This window comes from Mus pahari, chromosome 2 (assembly GCF_900095145.1).
Source record: "Mus pahari chromosome 2, PAHARI_EIJ_v1.1, whole genome shotgun sequence".
In the NCBI taxonomy this organism is placed as follows: Eukaryota; Metazoa; Chordata; class Mammalia; order Rodentia; family Muridae; genus Mus; species Mus pahari.
In genome coordinates this window covers 114,095,535-114,116,483 of record NC_034591.1, presented here as the reverse complement: position 1 = coordinate 114,116,483, position 20,949 = coordinate 114,095,535, and the positions used below count along the sequence as shown (strand labels likewise).

General features: G+C 44.9%; 1 protein-coding gene across 3 annotated transcripts in view; it reads left to right on the top strand.

Moving 5' to 3' along the window:
* Frmd4b (FERM domain containing 4B) overlaps positions 1 to 20,949 on the top strand; it is a 191,469-nt gene that overhangs the window by 153,311 nt on the left and 17,209 nt on the right. For all 3 annotated transcript variants that reach the window (XM_021190022.2, XM_021190025.2, XM_029534273.1), the window contains exons 11-17: positions 1,204 to 1,290; positions 13,899 to 13,975; positions 15,544 to 15,682; positions 16,140 to 16,281; positions 17,324 to 17,457; positions 17,538 to 17,657; positions 18,763 to 18,991. In XM_021190022.2, the coding sequence (XP_021045681.1) occupies positions 1,204 to 1,290; positions 13,899 to 13,975; positions 15,544 to 15,682; positions 16,140 to 16,281; positions 17,324 to 17,457; positions 17,538 to 17,657; positions 18,763 to 18,991 (928 nt within the window). The remainder of the gene's footprint in view (positions 1 to 1,203; positions 1,291 to 13,898; positions 13,976 to 15,543; positions 15,683 to 16,139; positions 16,282 to 17,323; positions 17,458 to 17,537; positions 17,658 to 18,762; positions 18,992 to 20,949) is intronic.

The following is a 20,949-nucleotide window of genomic DNA, read 5'->3' as shown; positions in this document are numbered from 1 at the left end:
CTCTCCCTCTCCCTCTCCCTCTCCCTCCCTCCCTGTCTCCCTCCCTTCCTCCCTGCTCCACTTGCATGCTGGGTATTGAAGCTAGGACCCTTGGCATGCTAAGTCCATACTATACCACTGAGGCCACCTGCCATTCTAGGCCATCCTCATTATCTACCCTTAGTGATTTTTGTTTCCCATTATTTGCCTCTTGAACGCTCCTAGCTCTTCATTTGCTCACTCCTCCATGTGACAGTCATGTCAGCCTTGATGTTTATGCATGCATCCATGGGAAATGCTGAAGATTTTGCAAGTGTTGCATTATCTTGCCCTCATCAGTGTGCTTTGTCTTCTTGTGCTGATAAACAGGAAGAAGCTGGCTAAGAAATACTTTGATGGTAGAGAATGCAGCGTAGATAAAGGGAATTTTGTTTGAGAGAAGCATAATTTCATAACTGATAAGCTCTTCAGTGACTTTTGATGTCATGACAATGTTGAAATCTTTGCCATTGCAGATATAGGGAAATCAGATAATGTACACTTTTGTATTGAGGATGACTGTGCTAAAAATGTACTCAAATTTAATCTTAATTCTCACTGATTTTGCTTTGCATATACACTCATACCTAGCCCTAAATGTTTCCCTTGGTCAATACATTCTTTCTATTGGAAATAAAAGCCCAATATACAAACTTAGAAGGACATACTATATTTATAATAGAATATCATATATATCTGCTCTTCACACGTATCTCAGACTGATTATTCATGCTGGTGGGAGTTGCCCATTTCCCTAAAAGGTATTCTTACTTCTCCTCTGTTCATTGTGAATTGTGATCTGAGCATGGGGCTCAGAACCTCTGTTTTTCTCCTGATAATCCCTTGGAAACTTTCCAACCTTTATAGCTGGTGATTTAGCTGAGAGAACAAAGGTCTTCTTTAAAAGTCATAACTAACTTTGAACTGAATTAATTCTTGGTTGAATTCAATTGTTTTTATATTCTCTCCAATGATTTAATCAAAACAGGAATGCTTTAGTCTTTTGGGTGATTTAAAAAGACCCTAAGAAAATATTTTAATGTTGGGTTTCTCAGTATAGGTCTGCTTACCAACACAGATTTATATTGGCTTGTTGGTATTTTTTTAAAGAAAAGTTAATAAACAGCACTTCTCATCTAGAAGACTTAACAGATCTTGGGTCTCGTGTATTTTCTATCTTTTTAGGATAAGCAGGGACTTCCATGGTGGCTTGGGATCAGCTACAAAGGAATCGGCCAGTATGACTTACAGGACAAGGTGAAGCCCCGGAAAGTAAGTGTGAGCCTCTGCAGACACTTAAGGACCCTAAATGTGCTAGAACTGACAGCATCGCTTTCCGAGGCACCTTGAACACTCTCGGGTAGTGAACTTTGCTAGGTGAAGCAATGGTACGGAGGCTACTCACGTTCAGTGTAACCTTTCAAAATGACTCATTTATGCGCAACATACCCAGTTCTGCAAGGGCCAGCTTTTCACTTGTTCGTCGAGACAGACTCTTGTGTGGCATGAACTGATCCTTCTTCCTCTACCTCCCAAGTGTTAGGACTGCATACGCCATCACACCTGGCCGTATCTGCCTGTCTGTCCCCAGGCAGTCACCTAAACAGTGATGCTAACTGCAGTCTGGTTTATAGCCCCTATACTTTGGCTTAAATCCAAAGTTTTTGTGGTGATTATTTCCCAATGAAATGGTTATAAGCAATCACAGCTATTTTTGCTTATCTTCATTTTCACTGTCATTTATAGCAAATATAGCTGCTTTCTGAAAAGAAAAGAAAAAGTAATGGGTTAAAGGGCCAGAATCTATCAGATTTGGATTTTCCAAAGCGAAAAAAAGTTACTGTTTATCATTATATCATTGCAATCCTGGTAATTGAGAGGCAGAAATAAGAGAATCAGAAGCTAAGGTCGTACTCAATTATGTTCTGAGTTAGAGGCCAGCTTAGGCTATATGAAACACTATCTCAAAAAAAAAAATTAAAGTAAGGGTAAGAAACTTATTTATGAAACTTCTATCCTCAACTCAAGTATATGTGCAGAAGATGCACAGTGTCACCTATTATGATTTGATGAATCTGTATTGATTACCCTCCAGTGGCCGTTGGTCTCCCCATGTACAGTGAGATAAAAACCTACTCACACTGTTCTGGGTGAGGCTCCCACTCTTCCTTCTTACTCTCTGCCGCCATCCCTGCAGGCTGTAGGAGTGAACCAGTGGCCTCTTAATAACAAACTATGGTTAACTCACCTGCCTTATCACAACCCAGCATCACGGTCAAAAATAACGCTTACACGTCCACCTGTCTCCTGCTCTGTTCTTCATAAAGCAACCCTGGAATCTAAGCATGCTGTGTCCTCCAAGACTTCTACCATCGAGCAATGCTCACAATCTTCCTTAAGTTATGGAAACCGAGTAGCTTTCCTGTCCCCACTCCATGGTTGTGACATTAACACGGATATTAGGAAAGGTGGCGTTGAGCAGAGCATGGCTTCCCTTCCCCTTTTCATCCAGCCCTGCTGGGCAAGACTAGCCAGGCTATGGGGCTGCTTTGTTAGAGAAGCATTAACAAAAGCAACAAGGCGGCCTCCAACCACCACATCCTCCCGTGCTTGTCATCAGCTGTCTGGCAGTTTCTGTCAGACCTGTGAGCAACACTGGAGTAAGGAATGCTGTGGATCAGATCCGGGGGGGAGGGGGGGCTTGCAAAAGCCAGGCAAGTGCTGCTTCCCCAACCCTCCTGCCACCTTTAAAACTTCGCCAAGTTCCATTATGTGGAAATACATAATCTTTGTAACAGATTCTCTCTCACGATTCTCCTGTCCACCCTCCACCCAACTTCAAGATTACAGGTGTGAGCCACCACACCTAACTACCAATTCTTTTGACAGACATTACAGCTTCCACTGTGGGTGGGGCAGTGGGCTCGGGGTACCGGACATAATAAAGAGTCCCAGCCAAGCCACTGCCACTCATAGTTTCTTAAGGCATAGCTCAAACGTAGTCCTATGTTCCTGCCCATTAGCCTGTCCTGAATTTTACCTTTTTAAGTAAAGAACACACGAGAGTCTTGTTAGGTTTTATTAAACTTGTGTGCAAAATGAACCTAGGTCAATTCACAAGTCAATCTATAATCACCTAGCATGGCCTGAGAAGTCCCGAAACTCTCACAACATTGGAATGTTTTCTAAAGAAAAAATAAAAGAGGCAATCTTAGCATTCCTTCCACTCTCAGAGTTCTTTCTCCCATCTCCTTAATAAATGTGTGTTTGCAGTGCATAAAGAAACAAAAACAAGCAGCCCCACGGTGCGTCAGATCTTCACAGCAAACGCTGAGCTTCATTTCCTCTCTAGTGCTCCTGACTCTGACTCGAAAGCCTTCCCTCACATTCACAGCTTCGTAAAAGCCGGTACCCACTGCTTCACACCGATCACAATCAGGCCGGCTTCTTCTTCGGTCCGGAGTCTAGACCAGGCTCGGCAGCCATGTCCTGTTATCAGGCTTCAGCTTTCCTCTTCCGGTTTCAACATCGGACCTCTCACTTCTGACAGGATGTTAGCTCTCTCCTTGTGGTGTTGGTTGCTTGCCCTCCTCTCCTCCGTCATTCCAGGGGTCCACTCTGGGCTGTGGTTTGCACCCTGCTTTCGTTTGTTGAAATCTGATGGAGGATCTTGCTTTCTGTAACCTGCTGATTTGAGCCGGGGGACAGGAGCGTGTTCTGCAAGGTCCTTTCCTGGCCAGCTTACACTCATTAAAAGGATGCATAGTTTAAAGGGTTGTGAGCACCCACACAAAAGAAGGCTCATGCTTCAGCATCCGGGCAGGCAGCAAATTCTCCAATGCCCAGGAAAGAACCGAGGTAATGCCAACAAATGAATGGCCATGTGCCTACCTTGTTGATGGAAAAGCAAACCAGGAGAGAGACAGACCAAGAATCAGAGACTCATGCCAAAGGCTGGCTTTAAAAGGGGTTGTTTAAGGCCTGTTGGTAAAAGCCTGCTAGCCCTTCTAGATAATGTCTGCTAATTATTGCCTCTTAATGTTGGGGGCCATGTTTGACTTACTACCAGGGCACTAGCAAGCATTCTTCATTTGCTCTAGCTTAAAGTTTTTGCCAATCTTGGGGTTGGGCAGGGGTCCAAGTGGTTTTCCATCCATGAAGCACCATGACACAGCCCAAGAGTTGAGGGGACGTCCTCCACCTTGGCTCTGATGTCTTGTCTCTGTGATCTTTGTTCTGTGTGTGGAGGTGTGTGTGTTTGTATGGTTATCTGTGAGTATTTTTGCCATGTCGAGTCTCCAACCCCAGGGACTCCAGCAGGCGTAGCAAGCAACTCTCCCACTGAGCTATATCCCCAGACCTTATTTGCCGTGTGATCCTGGGTACAGTTTTCATCTCTTTAAAGGTGTCTTCCTGATCTCGCACAACTGTAATCCCACTAGCTGAAGGGGAGGGTGTGAGAACTGGATGAGATTATATTCTGCCCCATACCTGATAAACAGCTATCACCAGATCATTCCTTGGGAGGGAGGGAGGCAAACAATTAAAGAGAGCATGTAAAGTATTTTTATACCGACAGGGAAGAATATTGCAAAGCAATCCTGGGATATTGGAAGTCCCCGTTTTCAGTCCCTAGTCCCTACTGGTAAACCCTTTCCTACTCTGTGTGTTACCAGTAATGCATGAAGATGTGCTTGCAATCCGTGAGAAGAAAAACCATTAATGACTTTATGACAGGTTCTCATGTACCCCCCGACCAGTCTTGAACTTGCTGTATAGCCAAGAAATCTTGAATTTTTGATTCTTCAGTCTTCAACTGGGGTTACAAGTGTGCACGGCTGGGCCCTGTTTAAATGAGGCTGAGGTTCAACCCCAAGGCTTTATGCGCACAAGGCAGGTACCCTACCAACTGAGCCAGCCTCTCTTCTTAGGCTTTTAGTACTTTTATAGCATGGCTTTAAAAGACTTGTTTATTTATTTATTTATTTAATGTGTATGAGTACACTGTCGCTGATACATCAGAAGAGGGCATTGGATCCAATTCCAGGTGGTTGTGAGGTACCATGTGGTAGCTTAGAACTGAACTCATGACCCTGAAGAGCAGCCAGTGCTTGTCCCCTGAGCCATCTCTCTAGTCCCTCGTTCAGCATTTTGAGAGAGAGAGAAAAAAATGTCTTTCACAAGAAACTAGACAGTCTGTCCGTGGGCAAGTAAGGCATTAGTGCATATGTCATGACCTCTGGCTTGACAGCAAGGACTTCGTCTGGAAAACTGGGCCTGTAAGAGAGCAGAGGTGGGACCAATAGGGCACTGCCACTCTATGTATCTCCTAGACCATCCTGATGAAATGCCTTTCAAGATTAGTACCTTATTACTTCATAGCATGATAAGAGATCCTTTCTGTGAATATCTTCACTCTTGGCCTTCAGTTAACTGATTTAAAAAAAAAAAAAAAAAACTGTTGGAATTTCCTCGTGCCTGGAGGCGGATGTTAAGCAATACACACAGAGTCCTTCTGTTCCACTGTTATAGCAGCACTCAGTCCTGTACCCAAAGGCAGCAGCTTGATTATCTGTCTAATCTAAGACATCACTGACTGTTTCAACTTCACCTTGCTCTTTCCGCTGCCAGCTCGTCGCCCTGGACCTCAGAGAAGGCCCCTCTATCCCAGAGTAGGTTAATGCTAGGAGACCAGGAAGAGTGCTGTCTGCATCAATGCAACACACTGACTGGGGTGGAAGAGAAACACTGGATTACAAAATGTGGCCAGAGGACCAGTCCATCCTGTTTGGAAAGTGGGTAATGAAGCTTCAGTCACACCAATAATCAATCTGACTGTTTAAACCTGCAGAGCCAGTGGGAGGAGACCGCCAATCCTATCCCATGGGTTTGAAATGAGAACCAGTTCTGTGTTCCCACTGACCAGCTGGGACTTGGAACTGCCACTTAGCCTCTCTGCCCCCTCATTTTCTCATCTGTCAAGCTCGGAGGATTCTCCCTCCGTTCTTACCTCTCGGTGTTGTAGGCATCCAGTGGGCTAAAGGACATTGTGCAGAGTGAAATGTGTCCCCCTACACTCCATACTTCCCTGCACAGTAGGACATCTCTCGCCACCTTGGTGCTTAATTCCAGTTAGGGGTTGAAATTGTGTGATGAGGACTTTCCAAGATTCAGTTGAGTGTAGTTAAAGAAGGTGAAAGGCATTGTAGAGCAAGCCCTTTCTCCTTCAGGAAGTCCCCGTTTCATTGCAAGGAAGCTAGGAAGCATTGTCTTCATGCTGGTAGGCTATGGCCAAAGCTATAACTCAAGTGGTTTTGTTACCAAAAAGAAATGCAAAAATATACTCTGGAGGAAGTAATTGTGGCTGCTAACTTATCTGTTTCTCTGAAAATATTCTAGAGAGATGGTTGGTGGAAACAAGAAAATCATATCATTGTAGACTCTGAATTGCCTCTGGTACAATTCTGTTGAGATGGAAGATCAGGCATGGGATGGGGAGGGACATTTGGTGTGTTCAGGGAAGTGACATTTAAGCTAAGACCTGAATGATGAAATGCTCGCAAAGAACACGGTGGTTTGTTCTTCGCTCACAGGAAGGAGGGAAGGTGAATGTTCAAAGGAGACTACTGACCACATCTTTAAGAATGAAAGGATTTCTTACATAAGAATGGCAGGTGTTCTCTGCAGAAGAGGAAATAGCTCTGCACAGAGGGCACCACCTCATACCCATGGCCACCCTCTTACTTGCTATACCTAGGACTTAACCAATGGTAGAATTGTCACACACAAAGAAAAATGACATGTAGAGTTGGAGTTTGTAGCTCAGGTGTTTGCCTTGAGTTGACAGGGTGCTTGACATGTATGAGGTCTTAAGTTCGATTCCTAGCACCATATAAACTCTTTGATCCCAGTGCTCAGGATATAGAGGTATGAAAATCAGAAATTCAAAGCCATCCTTAGATTCAGAGCAAATTTGAAGTCAGACTGAGAAACAGTGAGTTCTGGGGGCTGGGTGTGGGAACAGGGAGAGAGACAGTCACAAACACAGAGACAGAAACCATAAACAGATTCATAGAGTACCTGGTCATCTGTAGCGACACCTGGGAACAGCACCATGCCAGGCCTGGTTGTCTGACATGCATGCCCATGTGCCCCCATGCAAGTTGTAACAGGAAAGAGGCCAACCCCTCAGCCCTGGGTGGAGACTTGGCCTCAGGAGAAACTTCGGTGAGATGATGTCATTTTAGATATCTAGTTTTTATATGACACATTTTTTAAATAACCAGAACTTTTTCATCTAAACCTATTTGCAAAAATAGCCAACATATTTAACCAATTATAGGTGAGATGTGGCATTTTTATATATGTATGGCTATGAAATCACGCCTGAAGAAAAACAGTTTTCAGATTCTGAGAATGTTCTGTTGGGATCTCTTATAAAAGTGTTTTTACCACAACTGAGACTGTTGGGCACGCAGGACCTCTTTAGTCTGGAATAGTTAAGTCTCTCTAGCAGGTAATAGGTAACGTTTATATTTAGAAAAGTACCTTAGCAACCATGTTGATTCTAAAAGTATTATCTATGTGAAAGAATCAGAATTCTGATACTTACTATAATAGAGCAAAAACATCTTTATTTACATATCCTACCTCTCAGAACATAGAAAGAACACAAAATACTGCCCCCTAACTCGGCGTTTCTCAGCCCCGACTGGATCACTAGCTCCTATGAAGTATGGGACTCTCCTGAGCATAGTAGTACAGGGCACAGTGTCTGCACTTTGTCCTGGCAGCATCCTCACTTCCCATGTGATCACTAGCCAAGTCCCCTCCCACCACCAGATGGCCTGGAGGTGGGGTGGAGGTGGGGAACAGTTCAGTTGCCCTCAGCTGCAAACCACTAGTAATTGAAGTTGAGGGATATGCAGGTCACAGGGCACATATGTAATCCCAGTGCTTGGGAAGCTGAGGCAGGAGGATCAACATGGGTCTAAGACTAGCCTTGGCTGTGAAATCAAGCCCCATTTCAAGGGACTTGGTCCTATTCCACAAAATGGCTGCCATAATTGCCTTCTCTGTTCTTTTTAATCTGAAGTATAAATGAATATTACTCTTTCCCTTTCTTTTCTCCTCCTCCTCCTCCTCTTCCTCCTCCTCCCCTCCCCCTTCCTCCTCCTCTTCCTCCTCTTCCTCTTCCTGTTAAAGATACAACAAATGTTGCTATAGATTCCTCCCTGACTCAAAAAAAAAAAAAAAAAAAAAAAAAAAGAAGTGATGTGCTATGATGCTAGGCTGGCGTTTTGGATCCTGACTGTGGTGGTTGCATGTGAATCCCGGATCCATCCCTGCTGCCTGGGTGTCTTGTCTATGAGTCTTTGTTTTCTCCTGGATGGGATTTAGCTTCAGACGGCGCTTCCATGTCTAGTTGTCAGGAAGACTCGGTGCACATGGCTTTTGGTACCCCAGAAGGCATTAGCAAAGTCTTTATTCATCAGATATAACCCTCAGAATATGTTAGTGCTATCTGGTTTGTTTTGCTTCGCATCATGGGATATTGGGGAATCACCCTCCCCGAGTGACTCATTGTTTGATGTACCTTGGTTGTGACTATCCTGAATTTAGTCATTTCCATTGGAATTTGTAGTTAAATGATTAACCTATAGTACGGGAGCAATGAAAAGTCCCAACTCCTTGTGATATCTTTTCCTGTCCCACCCACCTTACTGTCAGACCTGGGTGATGTGTAGTTGCCGTTTGTCATGATGTAAAAGAGAACTGGATCCTTTCTGTCCAAAGTGCTCCCCATGAAGGGGGAGAGGGGTCTTATGATCCTCCAGCAATCCCCTCGCCCTACCCAGCACGTTCTCCAGCATTCCTCTGCTCGTCAGGGCACATTCCTTTTTCCTGGCTACTCCAGACAGAAGGGAGCTTGTTGCCCAGTCTGTCTGTGGGACAGGCTGATGCCCCACCCTTCTGTTTCTCTATTCCTCTGTGACTGCCAGGTACGGGACAGAGGAACAGATTTCCTACCTATAGGCTATGTCAGGAAACCACCCATGAGACCCATACTCCCGGCCCAGGATGCACCAGGGAACCACCCATGAGTTCCATGCTCCCAGCCCAGTATGGTCATAGAAATTGAGAACTGGAGGCCTGGTGGAGGACACAGCTATGTCAACAGAATAACTGAGCTGTTTCCTCTGTGGAAAGAAGATGTGGAGGCAGATAGCTACTGCTAGCTTTGTTTCTGCTCTTAAGTGGCTGCTGTTTAGTAACAATTAGTCAAGTGTTCAGCAAGCCTGCCCTTCACAACACATTAGCTCAACCACTCACTGATGGATATTCAGAGCCAGGCTCTGGGCCAAGTACCCTACAAACATAAACTTGTATTTGGATAACCTTTGGAGGCAGGCATCATTGGCCCGTTTAACCAAAGAGGAAACTGAGGCTTAGGAAAGCTAAGCACAGCTCCTGAATAGTGGGTCCAATTGTAATCCCAGTCAGGCAGGGCAGTCCTGTGTGTGCAAGCCATAAGGGATGGGACCTGCTCACAGCTCAGCAACAATCACAGGACATTGCCCATAAGAGGTATTAAAAATTACTGTTGAGACAGGCTCAGTAGTGCATGCGTTTAATCCCAGCACTTGGTGGCAGAGGCAGGTAAATCTCTATGTTCAAGGCCAGCCTGGTCTGGAATCCATCAGACCTATTTCCTAAAAGTCCTGCAGGGCTCCCACCCCTTCAAAATATCAGACTGTTTTGTTTTGCTTTAAGGTTTTTACTTATTTATGTTTGTGGGTGAGTTTTTGCTTGCATGTGTGTCTGTGTTCCACAAGTGTGCTTGGTGCCTCTGGAGGTCAGAAGAGGTCAAACCACCTGGAACTAGTATTACAGTTGTGAGCTGCCCTCTGGGTGCTGGGAACTGAACTCCTCAGGTCCTCTGGAAGAACAGGCAGTGCAGATTTCATCTCGCCAGCCCCAAGTTCAGGTGGAAAGATGGCAGAGGTGACTTCGGCTAGTTTTTCAAGGGCTTATACCTGGGTGGGATCTGACTGAATAATGATTGGTATCAACAAAAATGCCTTAAATGTTTAAGACACGCCTTTCTCTGAATGATGTGTCATAATGTAGCAAGTTTTTTTTTTTTCCTAGAGCCTTCAGATGCCTTTGTGTCTGAACAGGAAGAAAGCTTCGTGTGTATGTGATGTTTTTACCCACGAGTTTACTTTCCAACAGTATTTGATGCTTGCTACCTACCACGGTTCCCTACCTTGGCGTTTAGACCCTGGACTCTTCCTCGTCTGAAGACAGATGATGAATGACCTTGAGATATGTCTTCCTGCTGTGATTTCTGGACTATATCTTCCTTGACTCCCCCTCCTTCCAAATTTTATCCATTCCTTTACTTTTGTAATATCAAAGTAACTCAAGACCCTGCCTGCTCGCCTCTGTCTTGCTTCCATCTGTTGGTTCCAAAGGGACAACTAATCATTGCAAACGAGAGTCCAGAATAAAGAGACATCAGGAAGACTTAGTCGATAGGCTTCCTTTCACACTTCAGTTCTTTCCCTTTTACAGCCAGCAGCATCAGTAAAACGACAGATTCTCCAACGCATGGTTTCCACTAAGAGCACACCGACAATGAACACTAACTCGAGCCAGCTTTAGAAAGCATGTCCTTTCCATATTCTGAACGCTATTGAAAACAAATCCAGTCCCTTTTCTTCCTGTCTTCCTTTCTTTAAAGTCTTCGGGATTAGCATTTTAAGTTGGGCAAGTTTTTTTTTTTTTTTTCTGTTTTGGTAGGAAAATTGCGAGTAGGTTTGTGTGCACGCATGCACGCACGCACACATGCAAATGCTTTGCTGTTTTAACTCAAATGACACATTCCATGCCTGACAACTACATCCAAGAGGTGGTAAATCTGTAGTGTAAAACTGCTTCCATTTTGCCTCCTTTTAATCCCGAATCTTCTCCTCACAATCAGGATCCCTTTGGCACCTTTGTCATTTCTCGGAGGTGAAGAGTCCTTGTTGTCTTGGATACCTCCCTAGCCAATCTCCCTCTCCCCTTTTCATTGGACTGAAATCTCCAAGAGTTTGGCCAGTTCTGGTTTATTCTTTGTGGTTACACACTGGGACAAGAGAAGCGCCTGTATCCTGGTTGAAATCCACAGTTGGTAGTCTGTTAGATCTCAAACATCAGTGCACCTTTCAACAACATCCACCTCCCTCCATTGGCCCTTCCAGACCCTCATCCTCCCCCTTCCCCCACCCCCCCCAAAACAAGCACTCAGAAACCCTTGAAAAGTGTACTGGAAGAACGATGGTACGCACTTCATGAAAAGAAAAACCGACCTATCAAACAACACTATCTTACATCTAACCACCAGCTAGATCAAGCGCAGCTACAATAAAAAGTATTTGTAGCCACTGTAATCGTTGATAGGATCGCACTGATAGGAACATGGAATTTCTCAAGGATTCCCCAGATGACAGACAGTGATCTGGGCTCTGAACAGACAGACTGGCATTCATTTTATGCCAACTTCCCCAGAATTTTGAGAAATAAGTATTATTTTTACTTTGAATTATATTTTAATTTGAATTTGAGAATAAATGTTGAGGACTGACTTCCAGAAAGCATGAGAACTCAGGCAAAAAAAACAAAACAAAACAAACAAACAAACATGCACATGGACAGGGACTAATAATGTCCTTTGAATTGCATCCCAGCTTTTCTCAAGCTGAAGTTTCATGGCCCACTTACTCCCTCTACATTCTACCCAGAGTCCAAGTTATTAGCAATCCCAGGCCACCTTCACACTGTTCTGTCGAGTAACTAAAAGCACTCTTTGCATAAACTTTTAAGATGGGGGAGGGGTTTGTGGGGGGGAGGAGAGAAGGGAGCTCTTCACACACACACACACACACACACACACACACACACACACACACACACACACACACACACACACAAACCCCTGCCTGTCTCCCATAACGTCTTCTGCAAAACCAGTTGCCATGTAATTATTTCCGATTCTCTGTAAATAACTAGAAGCCCTTCAGTTTTAAGTAGGGTTTCTCCTTTGCCGGGGCGCCAGCTTGCTCTGCGCTCTGGGCAAGGCTGAATGGAGTCAGCCTAGCATTTCCCATTCGCAAGTGATAAGAGGGGGAGGTGGCGGCTCGCAGAGATCAGGTTTCAAGTGGAGCCCTGGTTTTATGTGTGTGGGAATGGACGCAAAGGAAAACACAGCCCGGCTGCCTTCTGACTCTTCCTGTTGAACCTGTTCGTGAGCCAGTGAGTAGACCTGAGTAAAAAGGTTTTCCTCAAACAGCCTTGGGTGCAATTCGTGCCTGGATTCAAAGTTGGCTCACCTCTCAGGAAGCACCGTGGGAGTCCAGGCTGCCCCATTTTAGAACTCTTTTTCTGAGAAAATCTACCGGAGAGAACCTGGCTCCGTTCTCCCTGACGGGAAAGAGTGTGTTGGGGAGGTGTCCCTCGGCAGAGTGGCTGATGTCAGTGGTGTGTCAACCGTGGGAGGCTCGGTTTGTGAAACCGAGTTACACCTAAGTGTCTTATGAAACTCGATTCTGAAGGTACCGGAGCTACCGTCGTGGGTAGGGAGGCAGGCAGGATCCAGGGCTTCCTCTCACGTTTCTGCCCCATTTGGGGGAGCTTTTGGATCGAAGGAAATGACAACGTCAGCGCCACAGAAACCGTAGGACGTGGGTATGTAGCTCTGTGTTTACTAATTCTTTGAAACTGGCTGAGCGGGGCAGTTGTAGACAGCTGGGTGTCTGTCCTTGGTGCATGCTAGTCAGTCGTGCTGTTTGGGGTCCAAGGTTCAGTCTGGACAGTGGCTCTACAGCAACCCTTACAAACGTACAGCTCAGCCCATCTTTCTGCGCGCCCAGGTTTGTGAAAAGCTTCTGTTCTTTGGGAAAAGTCTTTTCTGATTGTGTGCTGCAGAGCAAAGCTTCTTAGACAACTAAGTGTGTTCTAAGAAAGGCTCTGGGGGTCGCTTTAACGTGAAGGTAGATCTTAGCGATGTCTGAGGTTGGAGGAGAGGACCACCCGGTCCAAGATAAGACCTCGAAAAGCCTGCATCAATCCAAAACTTAATGAAAGGGCTGCAGAATACAGCCGGGCACTCTCAGTCCTGTCAATATACACAGTTTATCAAATTACTTGGCTTTTAAAGACACATTTCCAACAAAGTTTGTTTCTCCATCCAAATGACAAATCACTTTGAGTCCCGCATCAGAAAGGCAGCTGGACAAGGCAGGCAGAGGTTGGGAGCTCTAATCACACCTAGCAGCTCTTCACTTGAGAAAGCCGGCAAGAGTCAGCCCCCACCCCAGCCCTTGCCGGATTCCTGGCATTCGGTTTGGGGGACTGGGCTAGGTGAGAAGCTGAGCTGCTTAAGACTTACCTGGGACATTCTTTTACTTTCACTTTGCGTGCCTTTGAAATATTATCTTTGATCTTTATTGAGACATCCCCTCTGGTGGCTTTTCCATTTAAATGTGAAGTCTAGCTAGGTCTTTTAAGCAGAAAGTCTGTGCTTACAGTAACCATGCAGGTTTCCTGTCCTACGGTTGAGTCAGGGGAAAAACTGATGCGTGTGCTGCGGATGCGCGGTTTTATTGTTCAAGGAAGATTAACTGGTGAGGAGAAGTTTACTAGGTAAACATGAGAGAACAGAATGGTTTCGGGTTATAGCTGATTTGTGCAAAGTTTATAAATCACCTGTTTGCGCTTGACCTTGTCAGTGTAGCTGTGGGGAGAACTTGCAATCATTTAGTCAGGAGTCTGACTTGGGGACTTAGTAAAACTAAGAGTAATGAAAGCTACATGGTTTTCTTCACTTCTTTTAGCTATTTCAATGGAAGCAGCTGGAAAATTTGTACTTCCGGGAGAAGAAATTTGCTGTGGAGGTGCACGACCCCCGAAGGTAAAGATCAGAGTTTTGTATGAGCTGTGATGCAGTGACAGTGTGTGCATAGCTGTTCGTATTTGCTTGTATTTCCCTTAGAGATTTACCTCCTAGTGAAGTCATTGTGGTCAAAGATTAACTGTGTTTAACCTATAGGGTAACTGTCAGGCATTTCCAAAGCATTGGGCCGCTTTACATTTCTACCAGTGTAATAAGTGAGGTTCCAGTTTCTGCATAGTCTCTCTAGCATTGATTACTCTTGGTGTGTGTATGTGGGTGTATTATTTTTAAATATAATATTTATTAATTTTAGGGACTTCATATATACATACACACACACAATGTGGTTTGCACACATTCTCCACCACTTCTCTCTATAACTACACCAGGCCTCTATCCAACTCTTAACGCTTTTTTTTTAACCTACTGAGTCCAATTTGTGCTGCTTATGTATTCGTGAATGAGGGACCAATCACTGCAGCCAGTCAGGGTACCAGGATCTGTGGTGTGTGTTTTAAAGCCATCTTGGTGATAGGAAATAGCCATGGTTGTTTGAGCTGCCATTCCCGTCAGGACTGGTTATTGCTCAGGCTATGGTTATACCCAAAGCCTCTTTGTGGGGGGGTGGGGGTGGGGGGAGGGGTGTTAATTGGCTGTTTAACATCTTAAGAGAATTATCTATTCTTGTGCTTTGCCTATTTTTATTTTGAGTGTTTGTGAGTTCCGAAAGAAAGAAAGAAAACAAAGTTGTTCGCATGAATAGAATAGACAGGATGCAGGTCTCTGAGCAATCAAAAAGCATCCTTCAGTAGTTATTCTTCAGACACTAGATAGCGTTTGGAGGTCAGAGGAACAGGAGGAAACTGCTGTGACAAATAGATGGCCCGAGGAGATTAGCCAGTTCCTACTGAGAGCATTGGTGTGCCAGCCCCTCCCCCAACGCGCGCGCGCGCGCATCCCGTGCCCTTCTGCCCTCTGCTCTTCTGCCCTCTTCTGCCTTCCCCAGTCGGCTCGGCTCTCTTCTCCCTGTGGTTCTGTGGTTGTCTTCCTTGCTCCCTCTCCTGCCCTTCCTTGCTCTGGCTCTCCTCCTGGCCCGCCTTTCCTGGTTTTACCTGGTGGACATGCAGCAGTCTGGACTGATGTGAGCCCTGCACATTTTCAGTCAATGCCATCAAGTTTACCTCCTGCAGGCCTCTGAGACTCTTGTCAGTGCTCCCTGAGGTGCTCCCTCCTATGCTCCCTCCTGGCCTTGGGTAGAGACTGTTTCTGTGCCCCTGACTTAGAAGGACGGACGGCTCTTATCTCTCAGCACGTTCGGTAGCCCCACTTCCAACTCGATGCTTTCCTAGAGCTTCTCATTTAACTAACTCCGCATTCAGCTTTTAGTGTATCAGGATTTATGCAGAGATCGCTTGGGGCTGATTGGTTTTAGGGCAACATCAGAACCTCAGGCCTTGTCAGACAAAGTCTGTGCCCCCAGAAGGGCAGAGGGAAGGAAGGCACTGTGGGACAGCCCTGTCTGCTAGGTACACGCCATGTGCTGCTGGCCCAGGGGTGAATCACTCATGACTTTCTTCGTGTTTTAGGATTTCGGTGTCTAGAAGAACCTTTGGACAGAGTGGCCTGTTTGTGCAAACCTGGTATGCAAACTCTTCTCTCATCAAGTCCATCTGGGTGATGGCCATTAGCCAGCATCAGTTCTACCTGGACCGGAAGCAGAGCAAAGTGAGTTTCTGGAGGGGTTTCAGTCCTTTTTCTCTCTGTTCTGAAATGGATTTTTCTCAGAAAACATGTAAGAAAAAAAATGTTTTAAACTTTGCTGCCAACTGTCTCAGTTTTTTTTTCGTATATATTTTAAGAGGTGGGCAATATATATATATATATATATATATATATATATATATATATATATAGCTAATTTAAAGGTTGTGACATTTGGTATGCATGTGTTCCTCCAGCGGTGACATTGCTGGTGACATTTTAAAGTTAGTGACTGGATCTTGCATGCTTTTCTGAAACATTCCACATACAAAACAAAAGTTTTCTGTTCTTTTCAAAGTCCCATTTTACAGATCTAAATTGCTCTGTGTTGACATCTTTGATTGTACAATAGTAGTCTAATCGTGGTATTGCTTTAAAAAGTGATTATGTTAATTCCATTTCAATCTTATTCACCTCGTAGGCAAAAATTCCTTCAGCCAGAAGCTTAGACGACATCGCCATGGATTTAACAGAGACTGGAACACAGAGGGGCTCCAAACTGGTGACTCTGGAAGCAAAGAGTCAGTTCATCATGGCGAGCAATGGCAGCCTGATATCCTCAGGTATTTCCCTGCTCAAGAAAGTATAAGAAATCTTCTTTGTGTGTTTGCTACAGATCGTTTCCAAATGCAACTTGTTGAGGCCCAAAACAAAACAAAACAATAAAAACCAAACCAAAAATGTTTTATTAAAATGCAAAAGCTTTGAATATATTTTAAACTTATTTATTTATTTATTTATTTATTTTGAGATAGGGGCTCACTGTATAGCCCCTGCAGGCCTCAAACTTACAGAGATCTGCCTGCCTCTGCCCTCTGATGCACTACCGCCATCCTTTAACCATTTTTAAAGAATATGAAGTTAAATTGTAGGTAGTCTGGCTGTATAAATAGCATGACATTAAGAGATACCGAGCACCCAAGGCTGCCTTAAAAGATGTTGACTCCCTGCTGGGTTGATGCCACTAATTCTCCACAGAATATAAAATTCTAGTCCTGCACAATTGCAAGTGCCTAGTTCCTAGACTGTAATTGTTGGACCCAGGCCTTTCCTTTGCGGGAAGTCTGGAGTCTCTTATCACTAAGTCTGTGGAACTTCACTAAATTCCCTTGTCTCCTCTAACTCCCCTCACCGCTTGTAGGTGAAGCAGTGGGGGGAGGAGAGTGGGGGGAGGGTTCCTTTGCATAGAACATTCCATTGCCTTGCTTGCTTTCCTTCTAAAATAAACATGGAGTGGGGCCTTCTCAGGACCCATCTTCTCTTCATTCATAAAAAGAAAAAGAAAAGAAAAGAAAAGATAAGATAAGAAAAGAAAAGAAAAGAAAAGAGAAAAAAATATAATTTCTCCTTGTGCGTACCCGAACCACACAACATTTTATTTGTGACTCGGCCACGAAGTGCAGGAGACATTTTCTTACTAGGCTCTTCCCGATGCCCAGGAGCATGTGAATGGTTTCCTGGTTTCCTTTCATTATGTTCAGAAACAAGGAGAAAAGAAATAAAAGCAGCACTTGGGCGCAGCTCACCTCCCCAGCCCTTTGTCTCTTACTCAGCAAGGAAGGAAACAGGCCCTGTGTGAACCTCCCTGCCCCGCCCCCACTCCAGGTTCTCAGGACTCAGAAGGCATGGAGGAGCAAAAGCGGGAGAAGATTCTCGAACTCAAGAAGAAGGAGAAACTGTTGCAAGAAAAGCTCCTGAAGAAAGTGGAGGAGCTGAAGAAGCTCTGCCTGCGGGAGGCTGTGAGTGTCCCTTGGCCTTGCTGGCTTTGTGTTGGGTAACTATGTCCACTATGTGCCCTTGACCCTGTCCTGTTTTGCAGGAGCTCACGGGCAGGATGCCAAAAGAGTATCCACTGAACATAGGCGAGAAGCCCCCTCAGGTCAGGAGGCGCGTGGGGACTACGTTCAAGTTAGATGACAACTTACTGCCCACTGAGGAGGTATGATAGTGGTGCTGGGCTGTGATGTGCACAGGACAGAGGAGCTGTCTGTTCCCTACATTCCATCTAGTCCCTGGATTCAGAATCATGCTCTAGATTTTTCTCCGAGCCACAGAAATAGACCACATCGCACACTCTTTCACGCACGCTCGGAGCAAAATTGAGATCCTTACTATTTTGTTCCCTGTGTCATGGAGAGCATTCTATGAGCCCTGGGAAGAAGTTATCAATAGTATTACAGAAATTAAGATTGGACTTTAGCTTCAGATCCTTCTGCTTAAAACCAAGTAGCCTTCAGTGAATCGTTTCATCGCCCTGGAGTGTCTGTTCATCTGTAAAGTGGTCATCATGGTGGCCGTCCCCTCTGAAGGGTGCAGTAAGGGTTAAGTGAGACAGCATATACAGCATTCAGTATAATTAAGTTAAAGGATTTGATGCCCAACAGAGTGTGTGCTCTCACAAGCAATTATGCCATTATGACCCACCCCATGGTTGTTACAGGAATCTCACTATCTCAGCTGCCATTCATAATAGAAGCAAGTTTGGATATTTGCTGAGTGCCTACCTATGCACTCAGGTCTGACCTAAGCCCCTCGCGTGGTGTGTCGGCTAATCTTTAGCACGCTTTTGTAAAGTACTTTATTCCTTTTGCAAATTCAGAAAGCTAAAGGATTAAAAGATTATTTATGAGTTGTATATTCAGTCATGCTACCAGAAACAACCAGAAAGGGTAGTCAGACCCAAACGACGTGTCTCTAAAGGGCCACATATGAATGTAACATTCTTCACGTGTGAGTCACAGGTTAGAGTCTCTTTCTGAAAACTGGCCTTAAGCCAGCCAAGTGAATGAATGCAAAGTCATTTTCCTCCTTAAAAAGAAGAGATTGGATTATGAGAAGGTGAAGTTAAGGTGGCTGAGATAGATCTTGTCTTCCTGGAGAGGGTCTGAGGATGCTTGCGTTATTCAAATGTAAACAGTTTCATGCCTGAAGGGTGGACTACTCAGGAACATGCAAGACTCTTTCATTACTGTCCAGACATAATGCGAGAGAGTGACTGTGAGTGTCACACATAAAAATAAAGCTGTGTCATTGTCTAAATGCAGGATCCGGCTTTACAAGAACTGGAGAGCAATTTCCTGATACAGCAGAAGCTGGTTGAGGCTGCAAAGAAGCTTGCCAGTGAGCCAGACCTTTGTAAAACCGTGAAGAAAAAGCGAAAGCAAGATTACACAGATGCTGTGAAAAGACTGCAGGAGATTGAAAATTCCATCAACGAATACCGAATCCGTTGTGGCAAGAAGCCCAGCCAGAAAGCCGCAGTTGTCCCACCAGGTGGGTAATGGCGAGCTGTGGGCAGGCCCCTGTTCAGGTCTCCTGCTGGAATGTTCCAGTCCTCAGCTTGTTCACTCTGGTGAAAGATCAGAGCAGCATCCAGAGCAACCGAGTTTTGTTTTGTTTTGTTTTGTTTTGTTTTTGGGGGGGGGGGAGGGTTTATTCAGCTTATATTTCCACACTGCTGTTCATCACCAAAGGAAGTCAGTCAGGACTGGAACTCAAGCAGGTCAGGAAGCAGGAGCTGATGCAGAGGTCATGGAGGGATGTTCCTTACTGCCTTGCTCTCTCTGCCTTGCTCAGCCTGCTTTCTTATAGAACCCAGGACTACCAGCCCAGGGATGGCACCACCCACAAGGGGGCCCTCCCACCTTGATCACTAATTGAGAAAAAGTCTTACAGCTGGATCTCATGGAGGCACTTCCTCAAGGGAAGCTCCTTTCTCTGTGATAACTCCAGCTTGTGTCAAGTTGACACAAAACCAACCAGTCCAGGTACCGAGTAGACACTGTTGAATTTTCAGTATCAAAGGCGTGTGTCAAGGGCAGCAGGCTCACCGTTGCAGTTCCGTAGGACAAGACATGAACTTTCAGGATAAAGGCTCACAGGAACGTTGGCTCACGATATAACAGACTCCCTGTAACTGGCCTGGAGTCACTGCCCCATATACTTTAAACATTGCCGGCACAGTCAGACACCGAGCTTTAGATAGAAGCCTTTCTGCAAGATGTTTGAATGCAGCATACCCTGCATTGTCTTAGAGACCCGTTCTTGCACGTGTGCACATAGAGAAGGGGGTCCTATGATTATCCCATTGCAAAAGAGTATTTAAGAGTAGGCGAACGGGGGGAAAAAAAAGAGTAGGCAAATGGTAAATGATAACATGGAATGTGGAAAGATGAGAGATAAGATTATAACCACAAGGTAATTCTGACTTTGTATAAACCTGCGCACAGGATGACTGATAGGGAACTATTTCAAAATACTAACCACCACAGAGTTGCAAGCACACCTATTCTCTTCTATTTCCAAGATTCTCAACATCATGTATCTATGAAGTTCATATTCAGGAAAAAAATAAAATAAAACAAAGGGCGGAGTCTTTTATGTCAATTTAAAGTCAAATTGACCTTATTCAAACACTAATGTGGTTTTTAGACTCGATTATTGATTATTTCTTTAAACCCAAGCCTTTCTTCCCCTTTGTGGGTTAACACCTGAAGAATTGAGGTCATTCCTCCACTGGTTGATGGGTTATCATCATAACGGCTACCTTACATTTTCACAGGAACAGGAAATAATCATACATTTTCTATTAGATGAACTGGGTTTAGTGCAGGCCAGGCTTAGAGCCTATGATTTATCAAGCTGAGACATGACTTTCTGGAAGCAAATATACAGCCACTAACACACAAATGTTAGTCTGCTGTAGCTGGGGACTCTAAATGTACAATCCAGTTGGTTTGATGATGGTTGCATTCTTTTCCTCCAGACATGGGTGATTAGCAGTGTGCTTAATGTTCAAGGCCATTTGTCACAGCCAATTCACCCTCAAGCTGTGCTAAGCCCCAAGTGTTCTCCTTTTTGGTGGCTGGCATTTGGACAGCAGATGGTACCATCGGTTGAGCATCTTTTGGATAGATGTTTGTGTAAGCGAACCCAGCAGCTGACTATCCTGGCACCCCGCCTTCAAGTTCCACTCTGCGTCTAATTAAGAGAGAGTCCACCCGGCTCTAATAAAGATTAGCATTTGACTTTGAAGGATGACGGTCCCTTCACAGTGGTTTTAAAACTTACACTGAGGTGTTGTATTTGACTAGAACCCCCCACCAAAACACTCCATGCCGAATATGGGATGGTTTGCAAAATCATATCAACACATCTGAGCTGGCTCTTTCTACCAAAGGGGCGGCAGAAATGCTCAGAGCACTATGGCTGTCACTCCCAGCCAGACAGCC